Source organism: Delphinus delphis, chromosome 11, assembly GCF_949987515.2.
Source record: "Delphinus delphis chromosome 11, mDelDel1.2, whole genome shotgun sequence".
Classification (NCBI taxonomy): domain Eukaryota; kingdom Metazoa; phylum Chordata; class Mammalia; order Artiodactyla; family Delphinidae; genus Delphinus; species Delphinus delphis.
Window position 1 is genome coordinate 68,257,630 of NC_082693.1, and position 18,763 is coordinate 68,276,392.

Genomic DNA, 18,763 nt, shown 5'->3' on the forward strand with positions numbered 1-18,763 from the left:
GTCTTTTAAGGAGTTTGGCTTATTTTTTAACCAAGACATTCATTTTCTTATCATTGAGTTTTAAGTGTTCTTTGCATATTTTGGATAACAGTCAATTATCAGATATGTCTTCTGCAAACACTTTCTCCCAGTGTATGACTTATCATCTCATTTACTTGACAATGTCCCTAGGAGCAGGAATTTTTAATTTTAATGAAATTCAACTCATTAATAATTTAGATGTGTATTTTGTATTGTATATAAAAAGTCATCACCATACCCAAGGTCATCTAGATTTTCTTCTATTTTTTCTTCTAGGAGTTTTAGGGTTTCACATTTTGCTTTTAGGTCTGTGATCCTTTTTGAGTTAATTTTTATGAAAGATGAGAGGTCTGTGTCTGTATGTCTAGATTCCTTTTTTTTTTTGTACATGGCGATGTTCAGTTGTTCTAGCACCAGTAGTTGAAAAGACTTATCTTTTCTCCATTGTATTACTTTTGCTCATTTGTCAAAGATCAGTTTACGGTATTATGTGGGTCTATTTCTGGGTTCTCTCTTATGTTCCATTGATCTACTTGACTATTCTTTTGCCATTACCACATTATCCTGATTACTGTAGCCTCATAGATAATCTTGAAGTCAACTAGTGTCATTCTTCCAACTTTTTTCTTCTCTTTCAAAATTAAGTTGGCTATATGCTTGTTTTGCCTCTTCGTATAAGCTTTAGAATCAATTTCTTGATATCCACAAAATATCTTGCTGGTATTTTAGTTGGAATTGTGTTCTATCTGTAGATCAAGTGGGGAAAAACTGACTTCTTGACAGTATTGAATCTTCTTATCCACAAAGATTTTTTTCATGTGACATCTTTCCATTTATTTAGTCTTTGGTATCTTCTGTCACTGATTTGTAGTTTTCCTCATGGGAATTGTTAGTTTTTTAGTAAGAAGTTTTACTCATTCAAGAAGTTTATTTTGCCCCTGTGATCATCAATAGCCTTGTAAAAAGAAGACCACACACTCTCCTTGTGAAAGGCTTGGGAAGTACTTCGAGGTGGCTGGGCTTGGTGGACCACTCTTGCTTTCTGATCTGGTTTTTCATAGCATTGGCCTTTTAAATTGATAAAGACTTTTGCTCATATCTGGGAGATTCTTATTATAATCCTTATTAAGATTCAAGGAGAAATATCATAAATTTAGATTTTCCAGATCATGTAATATGGGGTAATCACCACTCCTTTTGTTTCGGTTTAACCCTCGACTCACTGTATTTCACTGAGAAACAATCAGAATTCACACCTATTTCTGAAATAAACAGCAACTTTTGGTAAAATTATTTTAATTATCTTATTTTTAAAATAGTGTGTCTGGGCTTCCCTGGTGGCGCAGTGGTTAACAATCTGCCTGCCAATGCAGGGGACACAGCTTCGAGCCCTGGTCCAGGAAGATCCCACATGCTGTGGAGCAACTAAGCCCGTGAGCCACAACTATTGAGTCTGTGCTCTAGAGCCCATGAGCCACAACTGCTGATCTCGTGTGCCACAACTACTGAAGCCCACACACCTAGACCCTGTGCTTCAAAACAAAAGAAGCCACCGCAATCAGAAGCCCACACACCACAATAAAGAGTAGCCACTGCTTGCCACAACTAGAGAAAGCCCGCGTGCAGCAAAAAACACCCAACTCAGTCAAAAACTTAAAAAAAGTAAAATAAAAGAATGTGTCTGATAATATTCTTCTCATAATGCAGTCTTTTATTTATTCCCAGCCCAAGTTTCCAACTGCTTACCATTTGTGTTTTACAAGAAAATGGTTAGGAAAAACCACATTCACAGAAAGATAGACAAGATGAAAAGGCAGAGGTCTATGTACCAGATTAAGGTACAAGATAAAACCCCAGAAAAACAACTAAATGAAGTGGAGATAGGCAACCTTCCAGAAAAAGAATTCAGAATAATGAGAGTGAAGATGATCCAGGACCTCGGAAAAAGAATGGAGGCAAAGATCGAGAAGATGCAAGAAATGTTTAACAAAGACCTAGAAGAATTAAAGAACAAACAAACAGAGATGAACAATACAATAACTGAAATGAAAACTACACTAGAAGGAATCAATAGCAGAATAACTGAGGCAGAAGAATGGATAAGTGACCTGGAAGACAGAATGGTGGAATTCACTTCTGCAGAACAGAATAAAGAGAAAAGAATGAAAAGAAATGAAGACAGCCTAAGAGACCTCTGGGACAACATTAAACACAACAACATTCACATTATAGGGGTCCCAGAAGGAGGAGAGAGAGAAAGGACCTGAGAAAATATTAGAAGAGATTATAGTCAAAAACTTCCCTAACATGGGAAAGGAAAGAGCCACCCAACTCCAGGAATCACAGCGAGTCCCGGGCAGGATAAACCCAAGGAGAAACATGCTGAGACACATAGTAATCAAACTGAGAAAAATTAAAGACAAAGAAAAATTATTGAAAGCAGCAAAGGAAAAATGACAAATAACATACAAGGGAACTCCCATAAGGTTAACAGCTGATTTCTCAGCAGAAACTCTACAAGCCAGAAGGGAGTGGCATGACATATTTAAAGTGGTGAAAGGGAAGAAACTACAACCAAGATAACTCTACCTGGCAATGATCTCATTCAGATTCAATGGAGAAATCAAAAGCTTTACAGACAAGCAAAAGCTAAGAGAATTCAGTGCCACCAAACTTGGTCTACAACAAATGCTAAAGGAACTCCTCTAAGTGGGAAACACAAGAGAAGAAAAGGACCCACAAAAAAAAAAGCCATAACAATTAAGAAAATGGTCATAGGAACATACATATCGATAATTACCTTAAATGTGAGTGGATTAAATGCTCCAACCAAAAGACACAGGCTCGCTGAATGAATACAAAAACAAGACCCATATATATGCTGTCTACAAGAGACCCAATTCAGACCTAGGGACACATACAAACTGAAAGTGAGGGGATGGAAAAAGATATTCCATGCAAATGGAAATCAAAAGAAAGCTGGAGTAACAATACTCATATCAGATAAAATAGATGTTAAAATAAAGAATGTTACAAGAGACAAGGAAGGACACTACATAATGATCAAAGGATCAATCCAAGAAGAAGCTATAACAATTATAAATATATATGCACCCAACATAGGAGCACCTCAATACATAAGACAACTGCTAACAGCTATAAAAGAGGAAATCAACAGTAACACAATAATAGTGGGGGACTTTAACACCTCACACCAATGGGCAGATCATCCAAACAGAAAATTAATAAGGAAACACAAGCTTTAAATGGCACAATAGACCAGATAGATTTAATTGATATTTATAGGACATTCCATCCAAAATCAGCAGCTTACACTTTCTACTCAAGTGTGCACGGAACATTCTCCAGGATTGATGACATCTTGGGTCACAAATCAAGCCTCAGTAAATTTAAGAAAATCGAAATCATATCAAGCATCTTTTCTGACCACAACACTATGAGATTAGAAATCAATTACAGGGAAAAAAACGTAAAAAACACAAACACATGGAGGCTAAACAATACGTTACTAAATAACCAGGAGATCACTGAAGAAATCAAAGCAGAAATCAAAAAATACCTAGAAAAAATGACAATGAAACCACGATGATCCAAAACCTATGGGATGCAGCATAAGCAGTCCTAAGAGGGAAGTTTATAGCAATAAAATCCTACCTCAAGAAACAGCAAACATCTCAAATAAACAATCTAACCTTACAGCTAAAAGAACAAACAAAACCCAAAGTTAGTAGAAGGAAAGAAATCTTAAAGATCAGAGCAGAAATAAATGAAATAGAAACAAAGAAAACAGTAGCAAAGATCAATTAAACTAAAAGCTGGTTCTTTGAGAAGATAAACAAAATTGATAAACCATTAGCCAGACTCATCAAGAAAAAGCAGGAGAGGACTCAAATCATTAGAATTAGAAATGAAACAGGAGAAGATACAACAGACACCGCAGAAATACAAAGCATCCTAAGAGACTACTATAAGTAACTCTATGCCAATAAAATGGACAACCTGGAAGAAATGGACAAATTCTTAGAAAGGTATAACCTTCCAAGACTGCAGCAGAAGAAATAGAAAATATGAACAGACTAATCACAAATAATGAAATTGAAACTGTGATGAAAAATCAGGACCAGATGGCTTCACAGGTGATTTCTACCAAACATTTAGAGAGGAGCTAACACCCATTCTTCTCAAACTCTTCCAAAAAATTGCAGAGGAAATACACCAACAAACTCATTCTATGAGGCCATCATCACCCTGATATCAAAACCAGACAAAGATATTACAAAAAAAGAAAATTACAGACCAGTATCACTGATGAATATACACTCAAAAATCCTCAACAGATTATTAGCAGAGAATCCAACAACACATTATGGAGAACAGTATGGAGGTTCCTTAAAAAACTACAAATAGAACTACCATAAGACCCAGCAATCCCACTACTGGGCATATACCCTGAGAAAACCATAATTCAAAAAGAGTCATGTACCAAAATGTTCACTGCAGCTCTATTTACAGTCGCCCAGAGATGGAAACAACCTAAGTGTCCATCATCGGATGAATGGATAAAGAAGATGTGGCCCATATATACAATGGAATATTACTGAGCCATAAAAAGAAATGAAATTGAGCTATTTGTAATGAGGTGGATGGACCTATATTCTGTCATACAGAGTGAAGTAAGTCAGAAAGAGAAAGACAAATACCATCTGCTAACACATATATAGGGAATTTAAGAAAAAAAAATGTTATGAAGAACCTAGGGGTAAGACAGGAATAAAGACACAGACCTCCTAGAGAATGGACTTGAGGATATGGGGAGGGGGAAGGGTAAGCTGTGACAAAGCGAGAGAGTGGCATGGACATATATACACTACCAAACGTAAAATAGATAGCTAGTGGGAAGCAGCTGCATAGCACAGGGAGATCAGCTCGGTGCTTTGTGACCACCTAGGGGTGGGATAGGGAGGGTGGGAGGGAGGGAGATGCAAGAAGGAAGAGATATGGGAACATATATATATGTATAACTGATTCACTTTGTTATAAAGCAGAAAGTAACACGCCATTGTAAAGCAATTATACTCCAATAAAGATGTTAAAAAAAAAAAGAATCATACACCATGATCAAGTGGGATTTATCCCAGGGATGCAAGGATTCTTCAGTATACGAAAACCAATCAAAGGGATACACCATATTAACAAATTGAAGAAGAAAACCATATGATCATCTCAATAGCTGGAAAAAAAGCTTGACAAAATTCAACACCCATTTATGATAAAAACTCTCCAGAAAGTGGGCATAGAGGGAACCTACCTCAACATAATAAAAGCCATATATGACACACCCACAGCAAACATCATTCTCAATGGTAAAAAACTGAAAGCATTTCCTCTAAGATTGGGAATAAGACAAGGATGTCCACTCTCACCACTATTATTCAACGTAGTTTTGGAAGTCCTAGCCACGGCAATCAAAGAAGAGAAAAAAATAAAAGGAATACAAATTGGAAAAGAAGAAGTAAAACTGTCACTGTTTGCAGATGACATGATACTATATATAGAGAATCCTAACAATGCCACCAGAAAACTACTAGAGCTAATCAATGAATTTGGTAAAGTAGCAGGATACAAAATTAAAGCACAGAAATCTCTTGCATTCCTATGCACTAATGTTGAAAAATTTGAAAGAGAAATTAAGGAAACACTCCCATTTACCATTGCAACAAAAAGAATAAAATACCTAGGAATAAACCTACCTAGGGAGACAAAAGACCTGTATGCAGAAAACTATAAGACACTGATGAATGAAATTAAAGATGATACAAACAGATGGAGACATATACCATGTTCTTGGATTGGAAGAATCAATATTGTGAAAATGACTATACTACCCAAGCAATCTACAGATTCAATGCAATCCCTATCAAATTACCAATGGCATTTTTTACAGAACTAGAACAAAAAATCTTAAAATTTGTATAGGGACACAAAAGACACCGAATAGCCAAAGCGGTCTTGAGGGAAAAAACGGAACTGGAGGAATCAGGCTTCCAGACTTTAGGCTATACTACAAAGCTACGGTAATCAAGACAATATAGTACTGACACAAAAACAGAAATATCGATCAATGGAACAAGATAGAAAGCCCAGAGATAAACCCATGCATGTATGGTCAACTAATGTATTACAAAGGAGGCAAGGATATACAATGGAGAAAAGACAGTCTCTTCAATAAGTGGTGCTGGGAGAACTGGACAGCTACATGTGAAAGAATGGAATTAGAACACTCCCTAACACCATACACAAAAATAAACTCAACATTGATTGGAGACCTAAATGTAAGTCCGGAAACTATAAAATTCTTAGAGGAAAACTTAGGAAGAACACTCTTTGACATAAATCACAGCAAGATCTTTTTTGATCCCCCTCCTAGATTAATGGAAATAAAAACAAAAATAAACAAATGGGACCTAATGAAACTTAACAGTTTCTGCACAGCAAAGGAAACTATAAACAAGACAAAAAGACAGCCCTCAGAATGGGAGAAAATATTTGCAAATGAACCAATAGACAAAGGATGAATCTCCAAAATATATAAACAGGTCATGCAGCTCAATATTGAAAAAGCAAACAACCCAATCCAAAAATGGGCTGAAGACCTAAATAGACATTTCTCCAAGGAAGACATACAGATGGCCAAGAAGCACATGAAAAGCTGCTCAACATCACTAACTATTAGAGAAATGCAAATCAAAACTACAATGAGGAATCACCTCACACCAGTTTGAATGGGGATCATCAGAAAATCTACAAACAACAAACGCTGGAGAGGGTGTGGAGAAAAGGGAACCCTCTTGCACTGTTGTGGGAATGGAAATTGATACAGCCACTATGGAGAATAGTATGGAGGTTCCTTAAAAAACTTAAAATAGAATTACCATATGACCCAGCAATCCCACTACTGGGCATATACCCAGAGAAAACCATAATTCAAAAAGACACATGCAGTCCTCTGTTCATTGCAGCACTATTTACAATAGCCAGGACATGGAAGCAACCCAAATGCCCATCGACAAATGGATGGATAAAGAAGATGTGGTACATATATACAATGGAATATTACTCAGCCATAAAAAGGAATGAAATTGGGTCATTTGTAGAGACGGAATGGATCTAAAGACTGTCATATAGCGTGAAGTAAGTCAGGAAGAGGAAAACAAATATCGTATATTAACGCATATATGTGGAACCTAGAAAAATGGTAGAGATGAACCAGTTTGCAGGGCAGAAATTGAGACACAGATGCAGAGATCAAATGTGTGGACACCAAGGGGGGAAAGTGGTGAGGGTGGTGGTGGTGGTGTGATGAATTGGGAGACTGGGATTGACATATATACACTCATATGTATAAAATGGGTAACTAATAACCTGCTGTATAAAAAAATAAATAAAATAAAATTCTAAAGAAAAAAAAGAAGAAAATGGTTAAATGTGTGTCAAGATCTCTAAAACTTTGTACATGACATGATACAATAATTTTTTCTAAAAAATTTAACAGTATAATTTTCTCTACAAAATCAATAAGTTTCAGAGATATACTCTGTATTTACATTATTTAAGTAATAGGCATTTGGTTATTTTAGATATAAATTCTCCTTTTCAAAATTATTAATTTTTTTCCTGTTTTCAATAGGGATTCTCTACTTAAAATATTACCTGCTGTAAAAATCCTCAATGGTGAAATGCTAACCTCTTATTCAGAAAGTCACACTGAAGAGCACTATGAACTAGAATTAGAGTGTTTCCTGGTACTTTGTCAGTCCCAAATTAGAGAATTTAACTTACTAGCCAAAAAATATACTGGAGAAAGGTAAGAGTGTTATTTCCCCCTGGTCATAATTAAAAGATATAATGCAATTTATACATGTGATTAAAAATTATTTTGATCAATACAATGCTACTCTTTTGTACTAGTACAGCATGTTTTAATGATATTGTCTCTTTAGAAAAGAACTTCTGGGCATCACTTTTTATTATTTGAAATGTATTAGTATGTATTTTGAACGTAATTTAGAATATAATTTAAAAGCTAAAATTAGATGAAAATAAATGAAAGCATGAGGATAGCTTCAAGAAAAGATGCAAACATTCATTCAGCTGTTCATTCAATTAATCAGTCATACATTTTTCAGCAATTATTGATGGGCAAGACATATAATAAGCTAAATATTACACTTTACCCTCAAAGAATTCACGATTACATTAAGAGAAAATTAGCTAAATAAATAGTTACAATGGAGCAAGGCAAGTTTTATAAAACATATGATATTTATTATGTATATTTATTATATAAGGAATCATATTTCACATATATTTGTGTATTAAGGTATTATGGGAGCACAGTGGAGAAAAGCAGTCAACATGTGCACACATTCAGAGGACAGAGGCTGAGAGCAAAGTCCTAAAAATATATCAAAGAAAGAGAACTTCCCATTCCCCACCCTGAATTCTGAATGCATTACTATGAATTAATTACAATTGATCTTTTTAAAACTGTATTTCCTAATTTATACTGCTCCAAAAAGACACAAATGAAAAAGGAAAATTATTTTACTTATGATAATTCTGCATTATAAGTGGAACAGTTATGTGCTTCCAAATGTCTAAATTTAATTACTAAATTACATATTAAATTTTTGCTATTTGTACTTTCGTACATGCTCATACTATGTAAGAGTTGGTTTTTCTATTTAAATGTTTTTAAATATAGCCTATTCGTATTATAAGTAAATCTCACAGCTTTAAAAATTATTCCAATTCTTATAGATAATGTTTACTTTTAGCAAAAACTAAGGTTATTTACATTTATCTTTTTGTAAATCTAAACTGATATCTCCTTGTGTATGTATAGTAATCTACAATTTTTATGTAAAGGTGACTCTTGACACCCCTTATGTTGAAATTTAGATTTACAATTCTTTTGGAGAATTTATTGTTATTACAATGAAAGCTTTACTTGAGAATTGGAAATAGACTGTATTTTTTATGTTTGATCATAAATGGTGGTGAATTCAACACTTAACCATAAACAGTTGACATCCAATGTTGAACTGAACCTTTTCTGCATTATTCACCAACAAAATGAATGAAATACAAAATATCAAAATATATTGGAAGAACCTAGGCTAATGTCTACATTTGTAAACATACGAGGTGTCTATCTCTATATTTTAGGAAATAATTATAACTTTCATTTTGTTTGGTATAGCTAAATCCAACAACTGTTCAAGAGAATCACAAGCATTTACGTCTTAAAGTATTTGAATTCTCTTTGCAATGGATTTTTTTTCCAGAGAAAAATGGGAATAAAAACTTTCCCATGATATAACTTATTTGTTTAAAAGTCCAATACAAATATTTTGCGTGGCAAAAGTCAATGTACAAAGTACTTTTAACTTGTTTCATAAGTAACTTCTCCAAATTTAGTCAGCCATCATTTCTCATGCTTATGGCAGTAAAAGCATGGATTTTTCTCATTCATTTGTACCAAAGGTACCTAGGATAAAAATGATTCTAAAACTTCCAGACGTTTTGTCTGGATTAATGGATTGAAATTAAGTAAACAAATAGTTTCACATTTTGTGAGAAATAAGATAAATTTTTATGTAAACAATCAGAAATAAGTTTTTAATGAATTTTGTAGTAAAATTTAATATGTCAGGCCACACAGGGATATTTTCAAAACCTGTATAAGTGTTAATATTTGCTGATATAATTCTTCTTATTAAACATCCTCATTATTTATTTGCTCAGAAATATATTCACGTTGGATGCTGCAGAAAATCTCTGCCATTATTTCAAGAAATTGATGACACTTAGTAATGATTGTCGATATGCACATGAACATGGGGATGTAAGTATCACCAAGAGAGAGGAATCAAAAGCCCAGAAAAATCATTTGCCTCCTACAAACAGTGACAGCATACTGCAAAATAGAGTCCTTTACTCTTATGCAAGTGAACATAAACTGGACTCACCAGGTATTTCTGAGAAATGGATGGACTCTGGCTCTAGTCATTCCTCACTAACCAACCCCTCCTTATGTGAAGATACTAAAGGAAGAAATCAGGAAAAAATAGTAGGCCAGAAAAGAGAAGACAGCAAGGCAAGCAGTTTCCTCACCAAAAGAATACCATTCATGGAAACAGTAATGACAAGGTCTCTATTGAAGAACTGCCAGAATACTGAACATCATGAAAAAATGTAAGATTTATAGATCATTTTTCTTTTACAGTTGTATTTTATTACTTTTTATGGATAATCTTAGTCATTGTTACCAAATAATAATTTGGTAAAGGATTTCAATCACTATTATATTTCATGTTAATTCCCTTATGTTTTTATGATATGCACAAATTATTAATTACAGTGCAGATCAATTTGGTTGAAATTTGGCAGGTTCTGATTTAATTAACTAGTATTATTTAATTTAAAATGAGTAACTGTGAAGTTATTTTTTCTGCCTTCTAATCTCTAAATAATTAAAATGAATTTTTAAGAAGAAATAAAATAATCCCATTATTCTTAAAATACTATAAAGACCTCTCACATAAGGGTCTTATGACATGCTTCCAGGGAAAGTCAGAAAATCCTTCCTGCACATGCCTTTTCTCAAATTCCTTGAGCTTAAAATATTCAGCATGCCAGGGTACATTGGTATATTTTGGGATAGTATTAGCCAGGGTACCCTAGACATTGCCTATTTGAATCTCATTAGCTCTAAATACGCCAGACATTTCCTACTGAAATTTCAGATAAACAACATTTAGAACTTTTTAATTCATGATAAATAAAATAGCCAAATGATAATAGTAAGGAAGGATGAGGAACTGAAAATATAGACAAACCAAAGACCTAAAGAATAAAAGGAAAAGAAAATGTATACCCACTTGCTGAACCTTGCCATTCAGTGTTTCAGGAAGATTCACTGTCAGTTGTCTAGGCGTTTCCTAAGCATAATTTACATGTGTTCCTATGCTAAGGGTATTTTTATCATCATTATTTTTACTAGATAAAAGATGATGATAGTAGTAATATGAGCTGTTTTTCCCAATATGGAGAGCACCTTATATTTAGGAACCCCTAAAGTCAGCTTCTTTACCTGCTCTCCTGGCTTTCTGTGTGGTGGAAAGCATCCTGTTGTTAGCGTCACTGAGGAAAATATCCCTCATCTACCTTTGTATTTTCTTCTGCGGGAAATTTTGCTGTTAGTGAGCTGAGGAATTCAAGCACTAAATGATTGGTCAGCTTTACAGGAAATTCACAGTTACAGTCAGTGAAACTTGTATGTATCTGTAGAGAAATATAAGATGCTGTCTCAGGTTAAATGTGTTTTCTTACAGACCTTTCATTCTTTACCAGCTATGCATTGCAAATATGTTTTCAGATCTTTTTCTTTATCACCCAAATACATATTATAGTGTCTTAAATTCCTTAACTCTTTTTTTATTTTTAAAAAAAAATTATTTTATATTGGAGCATAGTTGATTTAAAATGTTCTGTTAGTTTCAGGTGTACAGCAAAGTGATTCAGTTATACATATATCTATTCTTTTTCAAATTCTTTAACTCAGTTTTGTTCAAAAGATGAAGGAATGAATTAATGGTTGAATGACCAAATGTGAATTAATTCCATAGCAAAGTTTATTAAGTTCTATTTACCCTAGGAGGAGGAAATGATTTGTTGAAGCATGATTTTTTTTTCCTATAAGGAATACGAGTAGATTATCTTAAGCCAGAAAAAAAATTTATCCACTAACTTCAATTCATAGCAAAATAGATTGAAGGTTTCCACAAGCTTTAGGTAAAATGGTGATGATGATGATGACAGTATTAATAACAATAGAAAATGGTTACATCATTCCTTTCTAATTTCCCACAAATATATTTCTATGAGAAAAAAATATATATAAGGTGATGTCTGGCAGTTTATCACTTAATTCCATTTTGCCTTAAACTCACTAGTATGAGGAATGAAAAAATTTCTTTGGGCTTGGCAATTATAAAATTATTGAAAACTTTTTCAAGGGAGCCTGGAAAAGGTGAATATACATGAATCACTTCTCCTTGATATGCCTTTTAAAAGTAAACCCAAAGATTTGAAGAACAATTAAGCCAGTAGTTAGCACTTTGACTATACCTTGTACCTTGATAATATTTCTGCAATAATCTATGTGGGAAAGGAAAATTCTTTTCCTTTCCATCCAATGATGAAGAATTAAATGATTAAGCAAGCTGAGAACCCACTTACAATCAATGTACATTATTATTCAAATTTTGGTAATGTTGCTGGGCAGCTTATGGGGATGTGGGAAAAACACAGTGTTGATTGATTCAGTGCCAGAAATTGGTAAATAGATGTAGGCAGGAAAAAATGTTAGCATTTACTACTGGGCTTATAAGAGAATGACTTAAGTATTTGTCCGTGGGCAGATAGGAAAGTGAAGCTAGCAGACCTGATGGGTCCTTTCTTTTAGAGAGAACGGGGGCTCTTCTTCCTCTCAAAACTTAGTCTCTCTGCTGTGAACAGGATCCCATCCTCTCTTGCCAACTGACTCCTATATTTTTCCCCCTTTTGCATCATCATTTTCCCCCCTTTCTACTGGTTCAGGATCCTTGCTATCATACAAAATCTCGATAATATCTTCCTCCTTAAAAGAAACAAAAATCCCTAGTACTCATATCCCCTCTCTAAGTTACTGGCCCATTTCTCTCCTTCAGATTTTAAGGTTTCTGTATTATTTTTACTTCTATGACTATAGTTAAATAAAAGAACGGGTCTTATTTTTAAATAATACTTTATATAGTCTATGTTTACAAATAAATATATCTTATGAGGACCTCTTAACTACAACTGTATATTTATGGGTACTAAAAATATTTTTTTTTCTCCTCTTAATAGTATGGCAGCTATGGTAATTCAGGCATGCTGGCGTGGTTACACTGTGCGCAGACAGATTCATTTCTCTATAAAGCTACATCCTGCTGCAATAGGACCCCTGACATCACAGTCAAATTCCTGCATTGAAAACCAAATTATTTTAAAGAAAGAAGAAATAAAAAATACTGTGAACATCCAAGAACAGAGGGAGAAGGCTGCTATTCTTATTCAGGTTACTTTTAATCTTTGGGTGAAATAATTAATTATGAGGGATGTATTAGTTATCTTTCACTGGGTTATTCTGTATAACAGGCAATCCCTGAATCTTAGCCATTTACAAATACATGGATTTATTTCTTATTCATGTGACATGTAGGCTGCTGGTTAGCTGCAGGTTGGCTTTGCTTCTGCTGAGTATCTAGGCTTAAGGAGTAGTCTATAATTTGTAAATACTGTTCTTATGACTGAGGGTCAAGCTGAACCACACAATCATATCAAAACTTCTGCTCAGATGTGGCATTTGCCACATATGCTAACATTTGATTAGTCAAAGCAGGTCTCTCTTGGCCTAATCTATAACTATTTCTAGAAGCATGTTTAAAAATCTACTAAAATAATTGTTAAAGTCCTTCAAATATCCATTTAACTTGAAAATTCAGAACCTCACCAAGATCAGATTTCAAAATGAAGTTCAATCTGATCACATTTATCCTTTTATTTATTCACTGATCAAATAATTTTTAGAACGTACTGTTTGTCAAGCACTATTTTAGGTTCAAGAAATTTAACTAGGAACAAAGCATGCAAGATCTCTTCCCTCATGGAGTTTATGTCCTGGTGGGTTAAATAAATACATAAAATAAAGTCTGGAAATTCATGGTACTACACCTGAATTGAATGATAGTAACTAAAAAAAAATATAGTGTTTCCCTTTATTCATTCATTTAGTAACTATTACTTGGCACAAAAATTTTACTAGCTTACATGTTGGGATGTGCAGATAAATAAGGTAAGTATGTTAGATTGTGATAAGTACTAAGGGGAAAAATAAATCAGGAAAAGCGGGATAGGAGTATCTAAGGAAAATTAATCATTTTAGACAGGATGGATGTGGAAGACCAGGGAAGGTGACATTGCAGCAGGAGATAAGCCATTGGGTATCTCGGGGAAGAATATTCCAGGCAGAGGAATATCAGATTCAAAGGCACTGATTTAGGAGCATACCCACAGTGTTTATAGAGCAGTAAGAAACAGTGTGACTGAAGAGGGGTGAAGGGGAGAAGAGTAGGACTTATAAATCCTAAATCATTGTAAAGACTTTGGCTTTTACTCTGAATGACATGGGAAGATATTACAGGAATCTGAGCAAAGGACTCACATGACCAAGTTTCCTTTATGTTGTGATTATAATATAGGAAGGCAATAGTAGGAGCAGCAAAATTGGGAGGCTATTGCAGTAATCCAAAGTGTAGATTTTGGTAGCATGGACCAGAGTATTGCAGAAGAAGTGGTAAGAAAATCACATTCCCAAATATATGTTGATTTATCTTGAGGGTATACGTATATACTTTGAAGGTAGACCTGATGATATTAGTACATGGGGATGTGGTCTTTGAAAGACAGAGAGGAGTCAGGGATGCCTATAAGGTATTGGCATAAGCAACTGGAAAAATAGCCTTAAAATTAAGTTTCTGGGTTTTGTTATTAAAGCCATAGTTTTTTAAGAGAATTATCTTTGCTATGGTTCTAATGAATATATTTAGTATTTCAGTTGACTTAATTTGTCTGGACTGTATTCCTAAGGGCAATGCATAGACAAAGCTGTTACTGATGCCTGAATGGGTTGGGAGTGGAGGGAGGTCAATGGATTCAAGGAAACTCTGAGGAAAAGAAAGGAACCTCAGTTACTGTCTCAAAATACTATTCTGCTGCATGAGGAATGAAAATGTCATGCAGTCCAAACTTCCTCCTGTCATGAGTGGATGAGCAATACATTTTTCAGCATTGATGGTAAATAGATATTAAACTTTTGCTTCATTCTATTCAATAAAGAGAAGTTCATTACTTTATGAAATAGTCTAGCTCAGTGACATATATCTGTTGAATGTCCTTTTGTTAAGTTTGTCTCTGTAACAAATGTAAGCATAATTCAGCCTTTCTTTGCAACTTAGAACAAGTCTCTTCTGAGGTACGTCATGGTATTATACTTAAAATCATTGAAGTCAACTCAACTTCATTTTCTCTTCTCCTGAGTACAATCTAGTTTCTTAAACTATTCATCTTAAAAATATGACTTCTAGACTGTCTAACCATCCGGGAGAGCAGAGCATGATATGGTAGAAAGAGCCCAGGCTTTAGAAGGAGCAAAATGAAGATTTCATGAAGGATGTGGTGGAGACTGCTCTGTGCTCACCAAAACCCACATTCTCCTCTTCCTAGCATACTGCCAGCCTAGATATTCCAGCTTTCCTTGCACTTTTTAGTATGGCCCTTTTTTTCTGAGTAAATGAAAAATATGTGCACCACTTCATGTCTGGCCCATAAAACCTCCCACAAACATTCTTTCATATTCTTTTCCCTTTCTGGTTGGCTGAAGTGAAGACAGCCTTTAGGGCATCCTTGGATGCTGTCTCTTGGGATTGCAGAGTTGCAAAGCCTGGATATCTGAATCACTTTATGTTAAACTGACGCCAGTTGTCTTATTTTCACTCTCAATGCTTGTTATGTGATCGTGAAATTAATTAGTTTTGAATTATTGTACATTTCTGGATATATTTTTATAGCGCTTAGCTTACCCTAACTAATATTAAGGATATAAGATACAGCTTGAGAAATAGGGCTCAATGTAAATATGTAAGAGAATGGAATTCCAGGTACAAAAGATAGTAGGAATAAAAGAACATAGGATTTCACATTACTGGAATAATAAGTTATAGTACAGCTAGACTACCGTAAGGACTAGAATATTAAGAGAATATAGGAGAAACATGGGCAGAGATGTGTGAACAATTTTAGCAAGAAACAAGTGTATGGTATGAGTATGTTCTGGGATTGGGAGTTGGTGGTAGTTAGAGAAGAAAAAGATGTCGGATATGTCTAATATAGATAGGACTCTGACCAGGGAATTGATTTGAATGTGTGAGAAGGAGGAATTAATCATAGATGGATGGCTGGGAGAAAAATTGAAACCTTGACATGAATAAATAACTTAGAAGAAGAATCTGAACATTACTTATTACACATTTATATTACCTTTATTTCCCATAAACTGAACAGAGGTGGCTGGGACTTTAATTCCTGATCCTACACAGATTCATGAGGGAGGTATCTATACATGTCACACCAGAAAAATATATACTGTGTATTACAGTTTAGAGCTTTGCAGAAGTCGTATCCCTGATAAGTTAGGCTGGATCCATTGTGAGCCATGATGAGTCAGTCCTTTTGCTCTTGTCGTTGAAGGTCTGTATTAAAGAATTCCCTTTATACTCTCTTTCCCCTACGTCTGCACCTAATCTTGATATCTTATAATTACACTGGTGTAAGAAAAAGGGGGGTGGGGTGGAGGAGGGATAACTGAGGTAGAGAAGATGACCTAGCAAAAAAGAATCAAGGGAAGGAAAGCATGTTTCCCTAACGTTTAGAACCTTGTTAGGACAGGGTTGGGGAAGAAAGGATATGAAGGGTACCTCCCTAGCAGGAATAAGTCACAGACCCATTTGCCATGTAGAGAGAAAGCATTTTGAAAGGTAGCAAGGAACCAAGGGAGCATAAATACTGGATAAAGGAATCAAAAAAGAGAGGAGTTTAAAAAAAAAAATTCCAAAATGAAGGGTGCTATTGACTGAATGTTTATGTTCTCCACAACATTCATAAGTTGAAACTTAATCCCCAATGTGATGATATTTGGAGGTGGGGCCTTTTGGAGGTGAATATGTCATGATGGTGGAGCCCCCATGAATGGGATTAGTGCCCTTATAGAAGAGACCCCTGAGAGCTCTCTAGTTCCTTCTACCATGTGAGTACACAGTGAGAAGACAGCCATCTATGAACCAGGAACCTTGCTCTCACCAACAATAAATCTGTCAATGACTTGGTCTTAGACTCCTTAGCCTCCTCCAGAACTGGGAGAAATAAACGTTTGTTGTTTAAGCCACCAAGTCTATGGTATTTTTGTTATTGCAGCCCAAACAAACCAAGACAAAAGGGGGAAAAGAAAAATAGTTTGTTTTCCTCTAAGGTAGCTAGCTTGCATATGCCACTCACCCACAGTACATGACATACCCAGGTCTATAATAACAACCCAGCTACATGAGACTAATGAAGCGGGCAAAGAGCTTTATTATGGTACTCTTTGATGGTACTCTCCATAATGGGTAAGTTAAAAAGAGGAAGGCCACTTTCTCAGGCAATACTTTTAATAATGTTCCTCATCACACAAAGATGTCCTCTCTTCTGTTTCTACCATTTAATACTGTTCAAGTTCTTGATTCATATTGACATCCTTTCTCCTCAGAAAGAGTTTTGAACTCTCTTGGGAAGTTATTTATTCATAGCAAGTTACAAAATAATGGAATACTATTTCTATACTGAAAATCATTTTTAGAGACAAAACTGGTTAAAATTTAGTTATAGTTTTTGAACTTTATGTGATGTTTAATATCACACTATTTTCTTATTTGATAAACTAAGAAGTAAATAGAATTGTTAAAAACAAAGGGACAAGGAAATTGGGAAAATAATATTTAATGTGTGTCTAGTATGTGACAATCATGTGTTCATCACTGTATATAAATGTATATACATTTATCCTACTCCCTTCCCTGCCTTTGAGTCTATGCCAAAGGCAAGTGATGGTGGCTGACTCCCTTGCTATAGTCTGTTTTTTCTCATTTGTGCAGCCCTTGATTGTTTCCACTATGTATGTGCATGTGTGCACACACACACGTACACACACACACACACACATGCCCAATTAGAAGTGGGGCATCTTATGTGATTGGTTTGGGAAGCATATTTGCCTATCTCTGGTTGGTCCAATTGGTCCTGAGTTAGAAGTAGGGACAAAAAATAGAGAAGCTAGCAGTCATTGACCAAGTCTTAACCATTCTTGGCTAATTGTTGCAGAGGTTGTGGTTTGGCTTCCTAGGCTGATTGACAGATTGTGTGTGACTTCTATTGTCATATATGTTCTGACCATTATATGTTTGTATATTTCTCTTCTCAATATATATATTTTTCAGAATAACAATACCAGTATTATTGCTTGCAGTATGGTTACTAAAACATATTTAAGGTAACTTTTGTAGTTAAATTTATCTTTTGATTATATTTCACTAGGAATGTAGTCAAATAAATCTATTTTAAAGTCACTTTAAATACCTTCTGTGTGGTTATGCCCGTAGCACAAAATATATTTTTACATTTTTGGGGGGAGTTTCTTTTACTTCATATTTATTTGTTTTACAATTTTATTAAGCATGTGCACAGTTCCAAAATCAAATCTAAGCAAGGTGTATATTCAGAGACATCTGGCTTCTACTGTTTTCTATCTCTATAGGTAATAATTTTTAAAATTAATTTTATGCTTTCACTTTGTAAATATTAGCAACCACATATATTTAAATATATAAGTTTATATAATGTATATTGTTTATTATATATTTTATATGGATTTTCATAGATAAATGGAGGCATGCAATACACATTTCTACCTATGTTTTACACTTACTATATATCCTGGAGCTTACTCCCTAGCAGTGTATACAGATACTAATTTTTTAAAAAC

General features: G+C 34.6%; 1 protein-coding gene across 1 annotated transcript in view; it reads left to right on the forward strand.

Moving 5' to 3' along the window:
* LRRIQ1 (leucine rich repeats and IQ motif containing 1) overlaps window positions 1–18,763 on the forward strand; it is a 173,931-nt gene that overhangs the window by 71,753 nt on the left and 83,415 nt on the right. Inside the window, exons 14-16 of the mRNA XM_060023871.1 lie at window positions 7,730–7,906; window positions 9,850–10,299; window positions 12,997–13,207. Coding sequence (XP_059879854.1) covers window positions 7,730–7,906; window positions 9,850–10,299; window positions 12,997–13,207 — 838 coding nt within the window. The remainder of the gene's footprint in view (window positions 1–7,729; window positions 7,907–9,849; window positions 10,300–12,996; window positions 13,208–18,763) is intronic.